The sequence below is a fragment of the Pristiophorus japonicus genome, chromosome X, assembly GCF_044704955.1.
Source record: "Pristiophorus japonicus isolate sPriJap1 chromosome X, sPriJap1.hap1, whole genome shotgun sequence".
In the NCBI taxonomy this organism is placed as follows: Eukaryota; Metazoa; Chordata; class Chondrichthyes; family Pristiophoridae; genus Pristiophorus; species Pristiophorus japonicus.
This window is the reverse complement of record NC_092010.1, coordinates 32,055,290-32,074,769: the sequence shown is the minus strand read 5'-3', so window position 1 is coordinate 32,074,769 and position 19,480 is coordinate 32,055,290. Positions and strand designations below refer to the sequence as shown.

The following is a 19,480-nucleotide window of genomic DNA, read 5'->3' as shown; positions in this document are numbered from 1 at the left end:
TTCCACTTATTTGGGTCTGTTGTGGCCACCTTGGGCATGGTGCTTCACTCCTGCTCCAGATTATGTGTTTACTGTACATTATAATTTGCCATAAAAAATCCAATTCCTTTTCATTGGTGTGGGAGTGAAGATTATTAAGGAACTTCAGGAAACCAAAATGGTTATGTACTGTGCGCTTTTAGTACATCTCTCCTCAGCGAGGACCTCCCGTGAAAGAGCCGGAGCAATCAGCGGCCAGGAAGCACGGAGTCATTAAAAAGAAAAATAAATTTCAAAATCCAAACACTGAGTGGTGTCATTATCTGCAAAACGCAGCAGAGGCAACATTTGAAATTAAATTTCCTTTTTTAAAAAAAAAATAGAAATCGCTGTCGTAACAAACACAATTGTACTTAATAGAATGGCAAAATAAAATCGGAAGGCTTTCTTCCTACAAGCCTTCCAGTGTAAAGTGGCACTTGATGACAGCCGTTCAGGAACTGAAAGAAAGAAAAGGCTTTATAGATCCCGCTAGCAACTGAAAATCAAAGATATCCAACGATATGAAGTTAATTTGTTGCTTTGCACGCTCATTGTGGGACGATTATTTTATCAGTTTCAAAACGACTTTCGACAATGCAATTCCACCCCCGTCTTACAATGAACACAAAAAAAATTAGTGGTTGTTGTAGTCTGGTAGAAAGAACAGCATTAACATCTAAAATAAAAGATAATGACACATGTCGGCACAAACTTTATAAAGGCCTCAGCCCATACACATTATAACAGTGCATAGCCCCCACTGTTAAGGTCCAGAACTTTCTTCCAATTTCAGATTTAAAGAGGCTTTGCTACTCCTGTAAAATTGAGAGACTCCCCTCACCTTCCCCCCCCCCCCCCCAACTTTATAAAAACCCTGCCATCCTGAAAGTAGGAATTAATGCAAGATCCCGAGTCAGTTATGTGAACCAGCAGATCACTGTGCCCACAGCAGCTACCAGTGACTGAATGTACCATTTTCTGTACCAGACTGGGGGGAAAAAAAAAGCAATAACTTGTCGATACGGAGGGCAACGGCTGACTGCAGTGCAGGCAGGTACAGCGGAGCTGCAAGGTCGGGGCGAAGGAGCGGCAAGAGTTCGTAGAGGGATGTGATCGGGGCCCAGAAGAGGCGAGGGCCCAGCCCACACTGCGATATGTGTGCGCACTAGGTCCATGCAGCAGAGCAGGTCTCCATTCGTCTTGGTTAATCCTTGCCAGTGGACCAAGACCTAGCTCTGTCAAGCTCATGTAGTGGCTGGAGTGCAACAGCCACCACACGTTTTTTAAAAAGTCCATCTTTCACCCTTCAACATGTAGTTTGGGATCGGAAATATCATTGGAACACCTGTGAACTCACCTCTTTTCAGCGTGGAAGCAAGTCATCCTCGTTTTGAGGGACTGCTTATGCTTATGATGATGATGGTACAGAAAAAGATTGGATTGAGAAAGAAAGAGAGAGAGAAAGCTATTCAATTCCCATTCCCCTGCTCTTTCCCCACAGCCCTGCAAACTTCTCCATTCTAGTTCCGATACGGGCCAGGGATTTTACCCTGGCGAACATCGATGACCGCACAATTTCCAGTCAGACGTGAACGAATAACTCACCCATGTCACCGACATATTAACCAAATTGAGCAAAGCATGGTTGACTAATAAAAGCCAAAAATCACCATGATACAGTGGGCCCACCCCATGACCCAAAGGTAGATGTGGTCATTTCTCAGGTTGGCTGGCTATTACCACAGGCTTATTTGACACGGAAGTGGAATCCCAACCAAGTTACCTGGTTCATTAATGCGGAAAATGCTTTGAGGATTAAACATGCTGTGTGTGCAACCTGTATTAGCTGGTCCAAATTATGCTCAAGCTTTCATGCTCCACACTTGACTCATTGGAGCGGAGCTCAGCCGAGCTACGTAAATCACCTTGGGGAGGAACACTGGGAAGGAGCAGACTACAGACATAGGAAATAGTTTATTCAGCAGTTGAACATTCAAGCATCACCTGGGCACTGCAGAAGTTGCAACCAGTCATACAAGGGCTACATTTACTCCATATTCTGACCAAAATCCTGTAGCAGGATTAGAGTTGACAAAAATGTGCATCTCGTGCAGTAGAACATGGCTTTGCAAAGATAGAGCATCATCCGACATTGTTGTGGTTCCAAAAACAGGAATGTCGACACATCAGGTTTTGGTGCTCAATGGTACTGTTTCAGTGATACCTTGTGAATATTGAATTGGGGGCAGGTAAGAAAAAAAAAAGGGGGGGGGGGGGAAGGCATTTTTTCCCCCTCTAAGACTTGCCCTGGTATCGGATTCTTTCATTCTGCCAAAATATCAAATCCAGCATACATTTATATGATTGTTGCAGCAATTAGTTTGTTTGAAGTAGATGTTAGAAGGGACAAGCCACTTAATTAGAATCATAGAATGGTTACAGCACAGAAGGAGGCCATTCAGCCCGTCGAGCCCATGCATCCTTTCTGATTTGTTCAAATGGATATTTGATTGGCAGTATTTTTAAAATTGAACAGTTATTTAAATTTGCTTGGCCACAAATCATTTTTTAAAGATATTTATCAGCCTATCTTTTTCAAGGTTGGCAGGGGGGGGGACAGGTGGAAAGAGAAAAAGAAAAACATCTAAAACTGTGTACTGCTACAATCACGATGAAAAATAATTGTTTGGCAGTTAAAACTGAAACAGAAAGGGGCGGGGTGTCTTACAAAATTTGATGCTCAGTAATGTTAGGCAGGACAAGTGAAAACACAAAACCAATATTTAAAAAATTGCATTTTATTTGTATTGTATTGAACAGATTGTACAAAGATGCAAACATGGGTTTGCATTACAATTTCAAATCACATAACACTTATTTACCAAACAATGGGCTTAAAAAAAATAGGATATTCTTTTCCCCAGGAGTGATGATTGTATATCAGAGCCATTTCACTCCAATATCGAACAACTTTGAGACCAGGCTGATGGGACACTGGAATGCCAGGCCTCCCATGTATTTTAGAATCCTTAGCTAAAAAAGCATGACTGGAAATTTCCATCGTGCAGCCCAAAAGTCATTAAAAGAAAATCGGAACCCTACATTTGGAATGCCAATCATTGAAGAGAGGGGCAGATATTTTGACAGAGGAGCAAAAATTGATGCTCAGTGAAGTAAATTCCTCCCTACACCCCCAAATTCTCCCTTCCTCTCCTGAACGCTGACTCACACTGGGGTACAGTTCAATAGACACCAGCCATCCTCTGTACCTCAGCCAAGCAGCCCTCCTTCAGGTGCAGGCCGAGGCAGCAAGTGCGAGCAAGCTTTTGGACTGTTAAGGGCAGCAAGACCAACTGATCCATATGGCTTACTACTACACAAGGTGCCCCTTTTACCCACAAGGCTATCTGGGGAGTGAAGGGAACGACATTTACACTAAATACGAAATGGAGTGATGAACTAAGAGACAACTACATCGGAATAAGACGCTCAACAATATTCAGTTTAGAGACTAGTCTGAAAAAGATTAACCATGCTCCCCAAATTGTATTCCCATCCATCGCACCAAAATTTGACCAATGTTCAAAACCATCGAGAACCATTTAATGTGCAGAGAGAGTAGCAAAGGTGACAGACACTGCACACACACATTACAACCAGAGGTTAACTCCACTATAACTACTCTCAAAAACATCCAGCTTCTGCCAATATTTTTTTTATAGCTAAATTTTTTCTGCTAAAATGAGCATGCAGTTTAAAATGGCAACACTGAACGCTTTAAAATTTTTAATAAATAATCAAAGTTGCCATTACGGTTTATAGTAGCTTAAAAGGTTAACTACATCTGCAGGAACTGGTCTCTATGACAACACTGCAAACATAGCAGATATGTGCCCTAAAGGAGGATAGTGTGACTGGCAACAAAGTATTTATCAGGATTTACTAATGAAAAAACATCTCACCTGCCCTGTAAATGAACACCGTCTGATGAAAAACTACAGCAATACAGGAGGAGGAGGAGGAGGAAATGAATTTCTTGCCTTGGCATTGTTTCTCTTTTGCACACTCTTAATTAATTAAAAAAAAAAATCAGTAGACACAATCCCTATGAGGCCAATTTGTTACAAAAAAATCCAACTGCTGCAATTCAATTTAAGAGCCATTATAAACAGCAGGTTTAAAACAAGAACAAAGCCATCGAAAATAGTATCAGGATGGCTTCTTCAAACTCTGCTGCCTTGTTGTGGCAGTTCAGGACCTTGGGCAGATCACAGGACATCATACACCAGGTCTGAAACAATCTGCTCCGGGTCCCATGACTGCTAAATAAAACCATTCTTGGCTTTGAGGGATAATTACCTTATTACACACAAGCCTCATTAGTAAAAGAGTGCAGAGTTCGAACATAAAAATCTGACTGAATTGATTCCTTGATTCAGACACGGTAAGGCAAGCTTCAGCTTTAAAATGAATTTCAACCAAGAGCCATCGTGATGCCAAAACTCTCTTCAGTCAGGACTCTTAGGAAGCCAATAAAATTCAATTAGAAAAAAAACATTTTTACCACTCCAATGGAAAAAAGAGAAGCCGAGATGAATATTCAGGATTTACTATGATAGGGACTTTGCCAAAAGGATGGCCTTTTGTTAAATTACTGGTGTTGGACAACCTAACCAGTCTTTCTACCACCAAAATGAGGTGGTGAGCTTGGAGCAAATCCCAGATTTTAACAAGAAGCATTCTACAGTAGTTTCATTTGTACATGTTCTTGCATCTTCTACCAAACAGGCATCATCATAGAAGACTTGAGACACATGGGACACTCATGTACTTTAATGGAGCTCAGACTTGTAACTCTTCACCTTCCAACCCTGCCATTCATAATGCAGAGGTAGGAATGCAAACGGTCCACTCAGTTTTTGCAACTCATTTAGGTTTATATAAAAAGGATAGCCCTCTATTATTTCAAACAGCTGGGATCAAGCTGATCAGGATGGACTTCTATCATTGCGTTTATAGACACTGTGCAGAAGGTTTGTTGCATTTGAGCAACCAGAATCTAATTCAAGCAACACAAGTCCATATAGTTGGTCCGAATGATATTCTACACAAACTCATGGTGGAGATGTGCATGGTTACGAGCTCCAGAGAAATTAGACAAAGCAACTATAAAGCTAACCAATGGGTCACCCCTAACTGCAAGTTCCACTACCCACTACAAGGGCATTTTAAACAAGCAGAACAGAGATGGGACTGGACTCAAGATCAACTTTAACTACACACAGCTGTCAGGCTTCCCCTCCTCTCCTAAATTCTCAATAATCCTCCTTCACTCTGGTGCTGCTGGGAGGCTGAGCAAATCACATCCATACGGCCCAAGTTGCTACTGCAAAGCTTCCTACAGGTTTCTGTCCAGTCGTTCCGAGATCCATTGATACCCTTGGCTTCCAGTCCTTCGCAGCACAGTCAATACCTGTTGCTCTGCAGAAGCTGCCGCTCCTAACACTTTCAGGTTTACCTAGTTTAAAATGGATGCCTATACATTATTAAAATAAAACCTCAAATGGCATCCCAGAGCAAATGATGTTCTTCAGTTATTTGACACCTTTGCTAACTGGGCTAAAATTTTAATTGCATAAACTAATTTAATAAAAGCACTCTTAAAAGAATAAATTTAAAATAGTTTTCTGAAGTTTAAGGAACAGAAAAACAGATTTATCTACAACCCTCGGGGGAACAAAGGCCCAATGAGCAGGAATGCAGGGTTGCAATCGGAGAGTTCGTTTGTCAACGGTTTTGTAGTGACAGGTCCCAATCTTTTCGGATTTAAAAAAAAGTTTTTTTTTCTCCATTAATGCATGTTTCACAGTGATCCAAAATTAAGCGTATAATTAATTGTCAGGTTGGCTTGGAGGATCGATGTATTTTCCAGAGAATGATTGGACACGAGATTTCAATTTCCAAATTTTGATGCCACCATGGTGCGGTTCATCAGCGATAGGAGGGACAGGCAGGTGGAAAAACAATCCAGTCGTCCAAAACGACACTAGCAATTTTATAATAAACCCATAAACAGATCAATGGCCAGAAAGCATTAATCATCATATTTTTCACATTGGAAGAGGCAATGCTTTGTTGATGGCTCATCTATTTAGACAGTCTATACTTTGTGGTACAGATACGTCTCCAATCCCCTCGAGTGCTGGCAGATAACTCACTTAGTGCTGTTCTAATCCGGTAGAAATTAAATGTAACTCAATTCAATCCTTCAATCAAATGAAGTTTTAGCTTTGGGGTGGGCGGGAAGCAGCTTGAATGTGTGCGCAGAGATTCAGTTAGAACTCCTGACAGTCACCCCAGTAACAGAACTAAAATGCAGAAGGATATTAAGGGCCATTACCAAGCAGTGGGACAAGAGGTCTTGCTTCATCAGTAACCTAAACACCAACGTTGCCCGCTCCATTTATAAAAGCACCAGTTCAGAGACACAGAAAAGAGACATTATTTGCCAGTAACCACTGCAGATTAGAACTCCTGTAATTTTACATTGAAACAGGTTATACAACGGAAACCATCTCATCGCTCCTACCTGAATCTTAACAACTTAAAGCTTCATGTTTACGATTTCCAATGTTTTCCAACTCTCTCAAGGAGAAAATCTCACTTAACTGCCCATTTTTCTCTGCACGGTTAACAGCCTGGGATTTTGTGTCAACCTCCATTAAATGGTTCTGGAAGGAGCATGGTCTGGAGGAATATCCTACAGGATTTCCCCCCACATAGCATCTTGTAATAACTGAAATGTTCAAAACTCTTAAAACTCAGTTATGGAATTGTGCCGCTAAGCTTTATTCAAAACATGTTCAAAAAGTTCTGCACTTCCCCCACCCTTCCATTTCCACTCTGCTACCAGCATACAAGGAAATCCTCCAGAGTCTATTCATTTTGACAGTACTACTGAAAAACTTAGTTTAAAACAAAAATGGAAGGAACACCCATCAGTCAACAGCAAACTAAAAAACACACACACTGGCAACATCCAAGGGGGAAAACACATTTAAATAAAACATGCTAAATCCACATTAAAACACCCATATTGCACAGAGTACGTAGTGTAAACACTTAACGGCTTGAAATATCTGCCTCTTTGGATTCATTCCATCCCATAATATTGTACAGTTGCATAATGAGGTCTCTCTCACTATAGCAATGGTAATTCCGGCTCCGACTGACGTAAACAAAATTTGGTTTCCCCATGGTGGGAAAGAGGGATTTGATTGGGCAATCCCAGAGAGTCTCGAGATTTGTTGAAAAGGACTGCCTGATCCGGAGTTTAAAAGTTCACGTTCCCTGGACCTGGGGTAGGGGCCTTGGAGCTTCGAAACCAACCAATAGCAGCATTCACAGTATCATTTTAACATAGTTCAGTCCCTTGTGTGGCTGGTCCATTGATATTTCATCAGCCACAACTCTGCTACAAGAGTCTCTTGTTGTTAGCTGGACCCATTTTGGCAGAGCTGCTGGATCTGGTGACTGGGAGAGGTAATCTGTCCAAACCTGGAAGAAAAAAAAAAAAATGGAAAAAGAAAAGTTAGATCCACTAACAATTTGTTTCAAAAATTCCACCGGGGGTGAAAATCCTCATGAAAAACAGTCAAATGCCCATTTTGCTCCGTAATGAACCTAATGAATAAAAAAATAATAATTTCACACACTCCTCTGTGCAAGTGCCCGGGGTTGTTTGATCATCCATGTGCACTGTAGGACAAGCAAATCCAGAGCCAACCCATGGACTCCCAGCCTACAGGCAAGTGCTGCACAATATTAAACATTTAGAACACTGTTTATACCAAGCCATTCAATGTCCGGTAACCACCATTGCACACTTCCTCAAAGAATCTGGTGATAAAATTATGTTCAAAAAACAGAAAACACCGATATCTAACTAGTCAGTCTCAAGATTTGCAATCCAAGATAAGCTAGCAGGAAATCAAATCTGATTCTAAATTAGTTCACATAACCTACCTCCTTGCTTGGAGATAAGTCAGCGTTCGAGGAGTTTACAGTCTATTTTAAAGTAATCTTATCAAATTTAATTATAAATAACTTAGCACTTTTTTCAGTCAGACTTCATTGTGATGGAGGAGGCCCCACTGTGAGCTTAGGCCTCGTCAGGCCTGGCTGAATTTTTTTGTAATCTTTACATCCAGAAATGGAAGTTAATTATTTTAGAACACAGGATTTGAGTCAATAATGCTCAAGTTCTTTTCATATTTTGGATTTATTCCAGCTGGTCAGAGAGTTTAGTTATTGTGAAAGTTTGCCCTTGGTCAAATAAATTATTCAAAAAGAAAAAAAATGTGAAAGTAAAAAATCAAAGGCACATTTGTCAGTTGGGTGACTAAGTGTCTGCAAAGCAACTGAACAAAATTTTAAAAATACTTTCAGATAAAGCATTTTGAAATATTTGGTCTGAATAACCATTTTCATTTTATTAGGTTATGAGAGACTCAGGAGTTGGGGGTGGAGTGGGGAGAGAAAAATCCTCCAACTCCCCATTTGTCTCACTCTCCACTTCAGAGGCAGCTACATCCAGCTGTTCAGATCTGCCACTTGGCAGGTGATTCTGGGAAGTCACACAATACCAGGGAACTGCTACAAAATAGAAAGACAGCATCTGCAGCAGAGCAACAGGGTGTAGAGCAGCAAGGGGAGGAAAGGGAAACTAAACACTGAACCAATCAACGAAAGAACTTTCATTTATATGGTGCTGTTCATGTTCATGTACAGCGTTGCTGTGGCTCAGTGGGCAGCACTCTCTCCTCGGAGTCAGAAGGTTGTGGGTACAAGTCCCACTTCAGGGAGTGGAGCACATAAATCCAGGCTGACACTCCCAGTGCAGTGCTGAGAGAGCACCGCACTGTCAGAGGTGCTGTCTTTCGGAAGAGACGTTAAACCGAGGCCCCGTCTGCTCCCTCAGGTGGACGAAAAAGATCCCATGGCACTATTTCGAAGAAGAGCAGGGGAGTTCTCCCCGGTGTCCTGGGGCCAATATTCATCCCTTAATCAACATGCCAAAAAACAGATTATCTGGTCATTATCACATTGCTATTTGTGGGAGCTTGCTGTGCGCAAGTTGGCTGCTGTGTTTCCCACATTACAACAGTGACTACACTCCAAAAGTACTTCATTGGCTGTAAAGCGCTTTGGGACGTTTGGTGGCCGTGAAAGGCGAAATATAAATGCAAGTCTTTCTTTTCTTTTCAAAATGTCCCAAACCACTTCACAGCTAATAGATTACTCTTAAAGTGCCGTGACTGCTTTGTCGGCAAATGTGGCAGCCACTTTGCACACAGCAAGATCGCACACACAGCAATGAGATGAACCACTGGGTTAGGGCCCATTGCCTCAGCCTTTATCCAGATGAAAACATTATGCTAGACAACAGAAATGCAGCTCCTCATGGCAAGCTCCGATCCCTCCCCAGCCCTCGGAGCATCAATTAGACATCTAAAAACAAAGGTTTTAGGGTCTTCCTCCACCATCTCTGGTTATTTGCCCCATTACCATTTTCAAGGATGAGAAAGCCCATTGCAATAAAAGTGAAACTACTTTCTCTGTGTTTGCATCACATCACCTCTTTTCTCCTGGTAGCAATAGTGTATCGACTTCATGTGCACACACTTACAATCCAAGGTGTTCACATCATTTGATATACAAATTAGCCTAGAAAACTGATCAATCCCAAACTGACCAGATTAAGCATCTCCCCCAAGTATTCACAAGATCAACTTTCTTCCTGCAAGGCCACCAGTAATTCACATTGGTCTCCCTGCACAAGACCACTGCCAATCTTTTAGACAAGTGCAATCCAGGCCAATCCTTTTTAAAATCCAGTGGAAAGACTGAGCTGTACACACAAAGCTTTTCTATTCTCCCACCAACAATGAGTGTGAAAGAAGCGATTTTTCAATTGTCCTTGCGTCAAAGACTATATTTTGCACCGAGTACATTTTGTTTGTAAAATTCCTGAAGCTCTATAAAGTTTGATGGGGCCGGGGTCACAGAAATGAACAGTTAGGTGAGCTTTACGAAACTTTGTGGGGAAAAAAAACAAACATTCGATGAAATTCGCACCGCAGTGATAATGGAGCTGTCTGGGACAGACTCTCTCCAGTGTGACAGCCATGTGGAAAGTTCAATATACCAAGGAAGTGTATTGATGCAGTTTGTATGGATTTTCTACTAATGAGGGAACCATAAACATCACATATTCTAGGGAGCAGCTTGTCACAGCGAGGGTGTTTTATTAAGGATGCACAATAACTTCATATCCAGCTTCAAAAGCACCTTACTTAATGAAACAAAAAAATATTGGCGTTTGGCACCTTAATAAAGTCTGTCCATAAACTTAGGAATACCTGAAACAATGGCGGGTAACTGAACAGTTTCAACAAACTGCGAGAAATCTTGATAAACTTATAAATACCACACAATTAGATACATTGTCGTTGGCTTTTGAAGTATAAAAACCCTTTACACAATCCAGAAATTGCAGTTATAAAATACTGCAAACGTGCCAATATCAACTCCCTTCAATAGGTGGGTACAAAGTCCTAATCGCATGGTGCGGGCGAGGCCCCTTCACCCCTCCTTATCTTGACCCTTCGGAACGAGTTGCGGCCCTGACTTTGTGCTTGGGTAGCCAGTGTATTCAATTTGCTGACAATGAGAGATTAGAAATGGCTCCCAGGAGACACAGCTTTTCACAGCAACATTTACCCAGAGGAACTGGCCTGGGATTGTATTTCAGGACAAACGTCACCAGTTACTGACCACAGATCTAACATGACCAGAACATAGTTTAACCCTTCTTGAGGCATTTTTTCCAAGGCAAACAGTAAAAAGTGAAGAAAGATGTATTGTAAAGATCACTTCCAATCTTGGGTTCCCCTTTGCAGTAACTGCATGAGTATTTGAGAAAACTACTTAAAACAAAAATGAAAGCCCTTTCAGAGACCGTGTACATAAAGAAAGCAAACCCATTTAGGCAAAGTGAGGAGTGCCAGATGATGGCAACATGGTTAACATTTTGTACCTCACCCCCAAGAGCAGGATTCTATCCACAGTATTGAGCTTCATATACTTCTGTGAACAAACATACGGCAATCAAACTCTTCAGCTGCCCCTCCCCCATTGGCAGTAGGCACAAGCATAGCCACATCAAGTGACAATTTTGAGCAATAATGCGGAGATCCCTCCAGAATCAGCAACTGGGAATTGGATCCGTCAAACCAACGGCAAAATATTTGAGGAAAGGGGACCCTACAGCGCCCGATACACGGTTTGTAATGGTAAGGAAACTCACTTTTCGAAGACATGCATTCATTCAATTTGGCTCCAAGTGGTACCAAAAACAGCAAATTTGCGCAATTTGAGAATAAACAAAACCCACGTGTGTGTGTGTGTGTGTGTGTGTGTGTGTGTGTGTGTGTGTGTTAAGACAGGTGCTGTTGTTTCTTCCTTCCTGCACCTCTTTATTTGAACTAGATTTTGGCCAGTTGCAGCACGTCAGATTGACCTGCTTGGAGAATTGACCAACTAGTTGTTATCTAATGTCCTGGAAACTGTACAATCTGCCCTGCAACACAAGCAGCACAAGGCCCTGAGGTAACCACTTCTTGATGCAACTCTGCAATATAAACTGGGCAGAGAACTGTACCCTCATTTCACAAAAGGTACACAGTTACTCAGCAATAAGGGAGGTTTGGTGGGCTTCGCCAGATTGGTTTCAGATGCAGCCATAGAACATTAGTTGGCATGCGCAGGCGAAGTCTAGCATCTCTGACCCGGCACACACATGCCTATCTGATGCAAGGATAACACAGGTTTAATGAGAAAAGATGACACGCCTGTAAGCATTCAATTAGGATTCTGTACCCACCTATTGAATGGAGTTCAAACTATAAAAGTTATCCACACCTTTTAAAACATGAAGTAGCTACAATAATGCGGAACATGACAAATCCGGTCACGTTTCCAATAGGATTCTGGTTCTAAAGGTCTTCAAGCCATTATTGAAAGCAGCCTGGTCTCATCAAGATGTACCTGATCAGAATTGCTAGATAGGATGACTGCAAGTATCTAATCCCCAGTCTGCTGTTCAATAACTAATCACAAAAGGTCAGTCAGTATAACTACCTTCTTTTCAGGCCTAAGATTTACTGGTGTGCCGTTATACTGTACTTGTACAGCTAGCACTTACCAAATGCATGGAGAAGCTCGGCTTGTATCGCCCTGGTGAATTTTTTGACCAGGCACATTGCAGTCAGGCCAGCAAAAAGCATGTTGTAGAGAAAGATGATGTAGAAATTTCCCAGCCAGTTGAACCTGCCAAAGTTCCCCAACAAGTCAAAGTTTGTGATTCCTAGAGAAAAAGAAGAGAGAATTCTTTTAATAAAGGTGAAGTAATGCCAATACTTGATTTAACACTCGTAAGATAATTCTGAAATGTTGCACGCATGACTTTTCTCCTCAGGTCATTTAACGAGAGGCAGCACAGGAGGAAAAGTTGTTAAAATGGACCCTGCTCCATTAAAAGCTTCAATAAACACGCACCCTCCTGAGAGCACACAAGCAAGAAACAACAGATAAATACAATGCTTCTGTAGTGGTTTGTAAAGCCAGCAGAACACATTTTTACTGTTAAAAAAAATCTTCTCTCCTCTCAGGGTGTTGACTTTTGCTGAAGTACAGTGCCATAAACAGTGTGGCCATTCACCATGTGTGAGCAGAGACATGGGATATCACATTTGATGACAGGCAGCATGAACGAACACACACATGAACACCAAGCTAACCTAGCAAAGGGTCATGACTGATCCACAGATTGGGCTGTAAATCTCAACATTATACATTTACTCACTGACCTATCTTGGGGGAGGAGAGAAGAGACGTTACCTTGGGGAACAGATTTGAAAAAGGTTACACAGTTCTGTTTTGCCAGTACAATGACCACACAGCAAGAGGCAGGTTTGTATTCAGGTCTCGGCACTTGAGCCACTCTCTGGGGATCGACGGGCGAGCGAGAGCGCTGGAGACACCAACAATTTTGCACGACAGATTAAAAAAAAAAATCAATGCTGGAAATTTGAAATAAACCAGAAAGTTCTGGAAATACACAGATCAAATCAATCACCATTTGAAGGAGAGAAAAAAACGTAGTCAATAATTCTGGTGCCGCCTGGGTTGAGGAAGGGTCACAATGGAAGCACTGACCGGCCTTTAGCTTCCTGTGTATCAACAGCATTTTCTTTCCCAATATAGAATCTTTGCAGATAATTTAGAGATAAAGCTGTGAGCAGCCCCAATACTTGATTTAACCAGTATATTGAATAATGGGGCCCAGGATTGGAGCAAGGAGAGAAATAGCAAGGGGAAATAAGAAAAATCTAAAATGAGCTTTCCATTTTTTTTTAAATAAAAGAGCTGTCTCAATGGCCAACGGATAAATGCTACACCTTAGCCATGCAGACCAAGGAGGTCCTTGGTTCAATCCCTGGCCTGGGCTCAATTACCTGATCTCAGCCATGACTGCAGCAATAGTGCACCCTTGCCTCAGTCTGAAGATTGCAGGTTCAAGTCCCACTCCAGAGACTTGAGCACATAAATCTAGGCTGACACTCCAGTGCAGTGCTGAGGGAGTGCCGCACTGTCGGAGGTGCCGTCTTTCAGATGAGACATTAAACAGAGGCCCTGTCTGCTCTCAGGTGGATGTAAAAGATCCCGTGGCACTATTTCGAAGAAGAGCAGGGGAGTTCACTCCGGTGTCTTGGCCAATATTTATCCCTCAATCAACATCACTAAAACAGATTATCTGGTCATTATCACATTGCTGTTTGTGGGAGCTTGCTGTGCGCAAATTGGTTGCCACGTTTCCTACATTACAACAGCGACTGCACTTCAAAAGTACTTAATTGGCTGTAAAGCACTTTGGGACGTCCAGTGGTTGCAAAAGGCGCTATATAAATGCAAGTCTTTCTGTGTGTCCCTGTGCTAGGGATGGAGAAAAGAAAAAGACCAAGGTTTCTGCTCCTGATCACTGCTCAGCTATGCATGGTCATATAGCCAGTCAACACATATGCATAAATATTTGATGGACAGGGTGCCTGGAACACATGTAACTACACCCGAGAGAGGTGTGGGAAGGAAAGTTTACATTTTAAGTTTAGCCTTTGAAAAACAATTCCACTTAAGCTCATCTCAGCGCAGCACAGACCAACCTTGCTTTTATTTCAGTGAATGATAAAAGAATGCTACAACAGGGCCTCTCTCTATATATCCATAGCAATAGGCAATAGAGTTAGATGAAGTCCTTACTACTAGGGGGATCAAGGGGTATGGCGAGAAAGCAGGAATGGGGTACTGAAGTTGCATGTTCAGCCATGAACTCATTGAATGGCGGTGCAGGCTAGAAGGGCCGAATGGCCAACTCCTGCACCTATTTTCTATGTTTCTAATAAAGAGATGAAAATATTAAATAATGGTATTGTTAGTGATGGGCCCAGATCAAACAAATCCAGTGGAGGAGGGCAGATTTTTTTAATTCAAAAAAAATAAAAACAGATTCTATAAATTTTCCAACATTCTACTTTATAATACAAAGTAGGAACAACTGAATGTTATAGATGTAAATTTTAAAAACTGAAAATCGGGCTCTGAAGTCCCAGTGAGCTTGATGGAGTTTGGTGCCACCTGCAGGCAGTCTTGGGTATCACACATTCCAGACAGGAATGGTGGTAAAGTGCATCAGGGCCAAAGGCTTGCGGTGACTTGATTAAAGCAAATTTGTTTTTATTGCATTTGCTTCTGGGATCTCTTCAATTAGCAATTTGGAGATCAGATTCCACAATTTAATCTGTTTTTCTGTGGAAACAATATGAAAAGCTGTGGGAAGAGGCCATTCAAACAGCAGAGCTAATGGGGAAGCAAAACACTGCGGATGCTGGAATCTGAAATAAAAACAGAAAATGCGACAAATCGCAGCGGGTCAGGCAGCATCGGTGGAGAGAGAGAGATGGAGTTAACGTTTCAGGTCGATGACTGGGGGTCTGATTCACTCGTTACTATTGGTTACATTCAGAGAAGTCACACAAATTCATCATCATCATCATCATAGAAACATAGAAAATAGGTGCAGGAGCAGGCCATTCGGCTCTTCGAGCCTGCACCACCATTCAATATGATCATGGCTGATCATTCCCTCAGTACCCCTTTCCTGCTTTCTCTCCATACCCCTTGATCCCTTTAGCCATAAGGGCCACATCTAACATCATCATAGGCAGTCCCTCGTATCGAGGATGACTTGCTTCCACGCCAAAAAGGGATGAGTTCACAGGTGTTTCAATGAAGGACCTGAAATTCCAGATCCCGAACTACATCCTGAAGGGTGGAAGATGCCTGTGTGGATTTATTTTTTAAAAACGTGGGGTGGCCGTTGCAAACCAGCCACCATACGGGCTTGGTCCAGTGGCAAGGATTACCCAAGATGACAGGAGACCAGCTCTGCTGCACTCCATGAATTGTGCTTTGGTGTTGACGGTGATGCAATAGGACCAAGCACGAAATATTAAGCTATGCAGGGGGACAGAGGGAAATAAAATGGAGGCAGAAGCAAATGATAGAAATGAGAATAGTAAAAGTGGAGGGCAGAGAAACCCAAGGCAAAAAACAAAAAGGGTCACATTACAGCAAAATTCTCAAGGGGCAAAGTGTGTTAAAAAGACAAGCCTGAAGGCTCTGTGCCTCAATGCGAGGAGTATTCGGAATAAGGTGGACGAATTAACTGCGCAGATAGCAGTTAACGGATACGATGTAATTGGCATCACGGTGACATGGCTCCAGGGTGACCAAGGCTGGGAACTCAATATCCAGGGGTATTCAACATTTAGGAAGGATAGGCAGAGAGGAAAAGGAGGCAGGGTGGTGTTGCTGGTTAAAGAGGAAATTAATGCAATAGTAAGGAGGGACATTAGCCTGGATGATGTGGAATCGGTATGGGTGGCGCTACGGAATACCAAAGGGCAGAAAACGCTAATGGGAATTGTGTACAGACCACCAAATAGTAGTAGTGAGGTTGGGGACAGCATCAAACAAGAAATAGGGGATGTGTGCAATAAAGGTACAGCAGTTATCATGGGCGACTTTAATCTACATATTGATTGGGCTAACCAAACTGGTAGCAATGCGGTGGAGGAGGATTTCCTGGAGTGTATTAGGGATGGTTTTCTAGACCAATATGTCGAGGAACCAACTAGAGAGCTGGCCATCCTAGACTGGGTGATGTGTAATGAGAGAGGACTAATTAGCAATCTTGTTGTGCGAGGCCCCTTGGGGAAGAGTGGCCATAATATGGTAGAATTCTTTATTAAGATGGAGAATGACATAATTAATTCGGAAACTAGGGTCCTGAACTTAAGGAAAGGTAACTTCGACGGTATGAGGCGTGAATTGGCTAGAATAGACTGGCAAAGGATACTCAAAGGGTTGACGGTGGATAAGCAATGGCAAACATTTAAAGATCACATGGATGAACTTCAGCAATTGTACATCCCTGTCTGGAGTAAAAGTAAAATGGGGAAGGTGGCTCAACCGTGGCTAACAAGGGAAATTAAGGATGGTGTTAAAACCAAGGAAGAGGCATATAAATTAGCTAGAAAAAGCAACAAACCTGAGGACTGGGAGAAATTTAGAATTCAACAGAGGAGGACTAAGGGTTTAATTAAGAGGGGGAAAATAGAGTACGAGAGAAAGCTTGTGGGGAACATAAAAACTGACTGCAAAAGCTTCTATAAATATGTGAAGAGAAAAAGATTAGTGAAGACAAACGTAGGTCCCTTGCAGTCGGATTCAAGTGAATTTATAATGGGGAACAAGGAAATGGCAGACCAATTGAACAAATACTTTGGTTCTGTCTTCACAAAGGAAGACACAAATAACCTTCCGAATGTACTAGGGGACAGTGGGTCTAGTGAGGAGGAGGAACTGAAGGATATCCTTATAAAGCGGGAAATTGATGGGAAAGAAGGCCGATAAATCCCCAGGGCCTGATAGTCTGCATCCCAGAGTACTTAAGGAAGTGGCCCTAGAAATAGTGGATGCATTGGTGATCATTTTCCAACAGTCGATCGACTCTGGATCAGTTCCTATGGACTGGAGGGTAGCTAATGTAACACCACTTTTAAAAATGGAGAGAGAGAGAAAACGGGTAATTATAGACCGGTTAGCCTGACATCAGTAGTGGGGAAAATGTTGGAATCAATCATTAAGGATGAAATAGCAGTGCATTTAGAAAGCAGTGACAGGATCGGTCCAAGTCAGCATGGATTTATGAAAGGGAAATCATGCTTGACGAATCTTCTGGAATTTTTTGAGGATGTAACTAGCAGAGTGGACAAGGGAGAACCAGTGGATGTGGTGTATTTGGACTTTCAAAAGGCTTTTGACAAGGTCCCGCACAAGAGATTGGTGTGCAAAATCAAAGCGCATAGTATTGGGGATAATATACTGATGTAGACAGAGAATTGGTTGGCAGACAAGAAGCAGAGAGTCGGGATAAACGGGTCCTTTTCAGAATGACAGGCAGTGACTTGTGGAGTGCCGCAGGGCACAGTGCTGGGACTCCAGCTCTTTACAATATATACATTAACGATTTAGATTAAGGAATTGAGTGTAATATCTCCAAGTTTGCAGATGACACTAAACTGGGTGGCTTGGTGAGCTGTGAGGAGGACGCTAAGAGGCTGCAGGGTGACTTGGACAAGTTAGGTGAGTGGGCAAATGCATGGCAGATGCAGTATAATGTGGATAAATGAGAGGTTATTCATTTTGGGGGCAAAAACACGAAGGCAGATTATCTGAATGGTGGCAGATTAGGAAAAGGGGAGGTGCAACGAGACCTGGGTGTCATGGTTCATCAGTCATTGAAAGTTGGCATGCAGGTATAGCAGGCGGTGAAGGCGGCAAATGGTATGTTGGCCTTCATAGCTCGGGGATCTGAGTATAGGAGCAGGGAGGTCTTACTGCAGTTGTACAGGGCCTTGGTGAGGCCTCACCTGGAATAGTGTGTTCAGTTTTGGTCTCCTAATCTGAGGAAGGACATTCTTGCTATTGAGGGAGTGCAGCGAAGGTTCACCAGACTGATTCCCGGGATGGCCGGACTGACATATGAGGAGAGACTGGATCAACTGGGCCTGTATTCACTGGAGTTTAGAAGGATGAGAGGGGATCTCATAGAAACATATAAGATTCTGACGGGACTGGACAGGTTAGATGCGGGAAGAATGTTCCCAATGTTGGGGAAGTCCAGAACCAGGGGACATAGTCTTAGGATAAGGGGTAGGCCATTTAGGACTGAGATGAGGAGAAACTTCTCACTCAGAGAGTTGTTAACCTGTGGAATTCCCTACCGCAGAGAGTTGTTGATGCCAGTTCATTGGATATATTCAAGAGGGAGTTAGATATGGCCCTTATGGCTAAAGAGATCAAGGGGTATGGAGAGAAAGCAGGAAAGTGTTACTACCGAGGGAGTGATCAGCCATGATCGTATTGAATGGTAGTGCAGGCTCGAAGGGCCGAATGGCCTACTCCTGCACCTATTTTCTATGTTTCTATGTTTGTGAATCAACACTACAAGCCCAGTTCTCCTGGGTTGCCACTTGCCTTGGGTTTGGAAGGGGAGAAAGCATTCCCATCAGACTTTGTGAATGTAATCCATTTCACAAGCTATCTGCTTTGCTGTGATTTGACATCTGTCTGACTTGGGCATCCTCACTACAGTGACACATCTGGTTAGAGCTGAACTGTTGGGCCTCACTGTGGTGGTGTATGCAATGCTGATCGCAGAATAGAATGCTCCAAGATTTTTCCACTCATCTTGAACTCAATTAAAAATTGTCACAGTATTGTTCCAGAATTGACTTCAGGCAATACAAAAATAACTAGCTTGTCCCAACTAAAAAATATGGTAATACTCCACTTTCAAACTGTACTGAATCTCAATTTTGGTGGATAATGCAGGTGAGCTTAACACTGTTCCACCTGTCCTGTAAGTCCATTAAGTCTTTAAAACTTAATGCTTTGCAATACAGCAAAGCTGTACACAGCACTGTTCAGTGACAAACTGAAGTTCCTATGTGGCTTGCTGCAAAATGTTAATAATTGTCTGGCTTGAAGTGCCACTAGGATGTTAAGTGTGACAGCCATTAACTGCAGTAATGCCAGATTTATCTGGGACGTGGAGCAACGAGCTTTTTTTTTTTTTTTTTTGAGTGCTAGGCCTGTAAACTAATACATTGGGTAATGAATGACAGACTAGTGTTGTGCAGAGTGTACATACACACACATATTTTAGTCAACAGATTATCCAATTCAGTTTTTCCTTCCACTTTCTCCATTCCTC

At 42.4% G+C, this 19,480-nt stretch overlaps 1 protein-coding gene across 2 annotated transcripts in view; it reads right to left on the bottom strand.

Annotated features, from left to right (window-relative positions):
* Positions 1-6,846: 6,846 nt before the first annotated feature.
* Positions 6,847-19,480, bottom strand: part of lmbr1l (limb development membrane protein 1-like) — a 72,280-nt gene continuing 59,646 nt past the window's right edge. For both annotated transcript variants that reach the window (XM_070869508.1, XM_070869509.1), the window contains exons 16-17: positions 12,287-12,448; positions 6,847-7,578 (exon numbers count right to left, since the gene is read on the bottom strand). In XM_070869508.1, the coding sequence (XP_070725609.1) occupies positions 7,496-7,578; positions 12,287-12,448 (245 nt within the window). In that variant the 3' untranslated portion in view covers positions 6,847-7,495. The remainder of the gene's footprint in view (positions 7,579-12,286; positions 12,449-19,480) is intronic.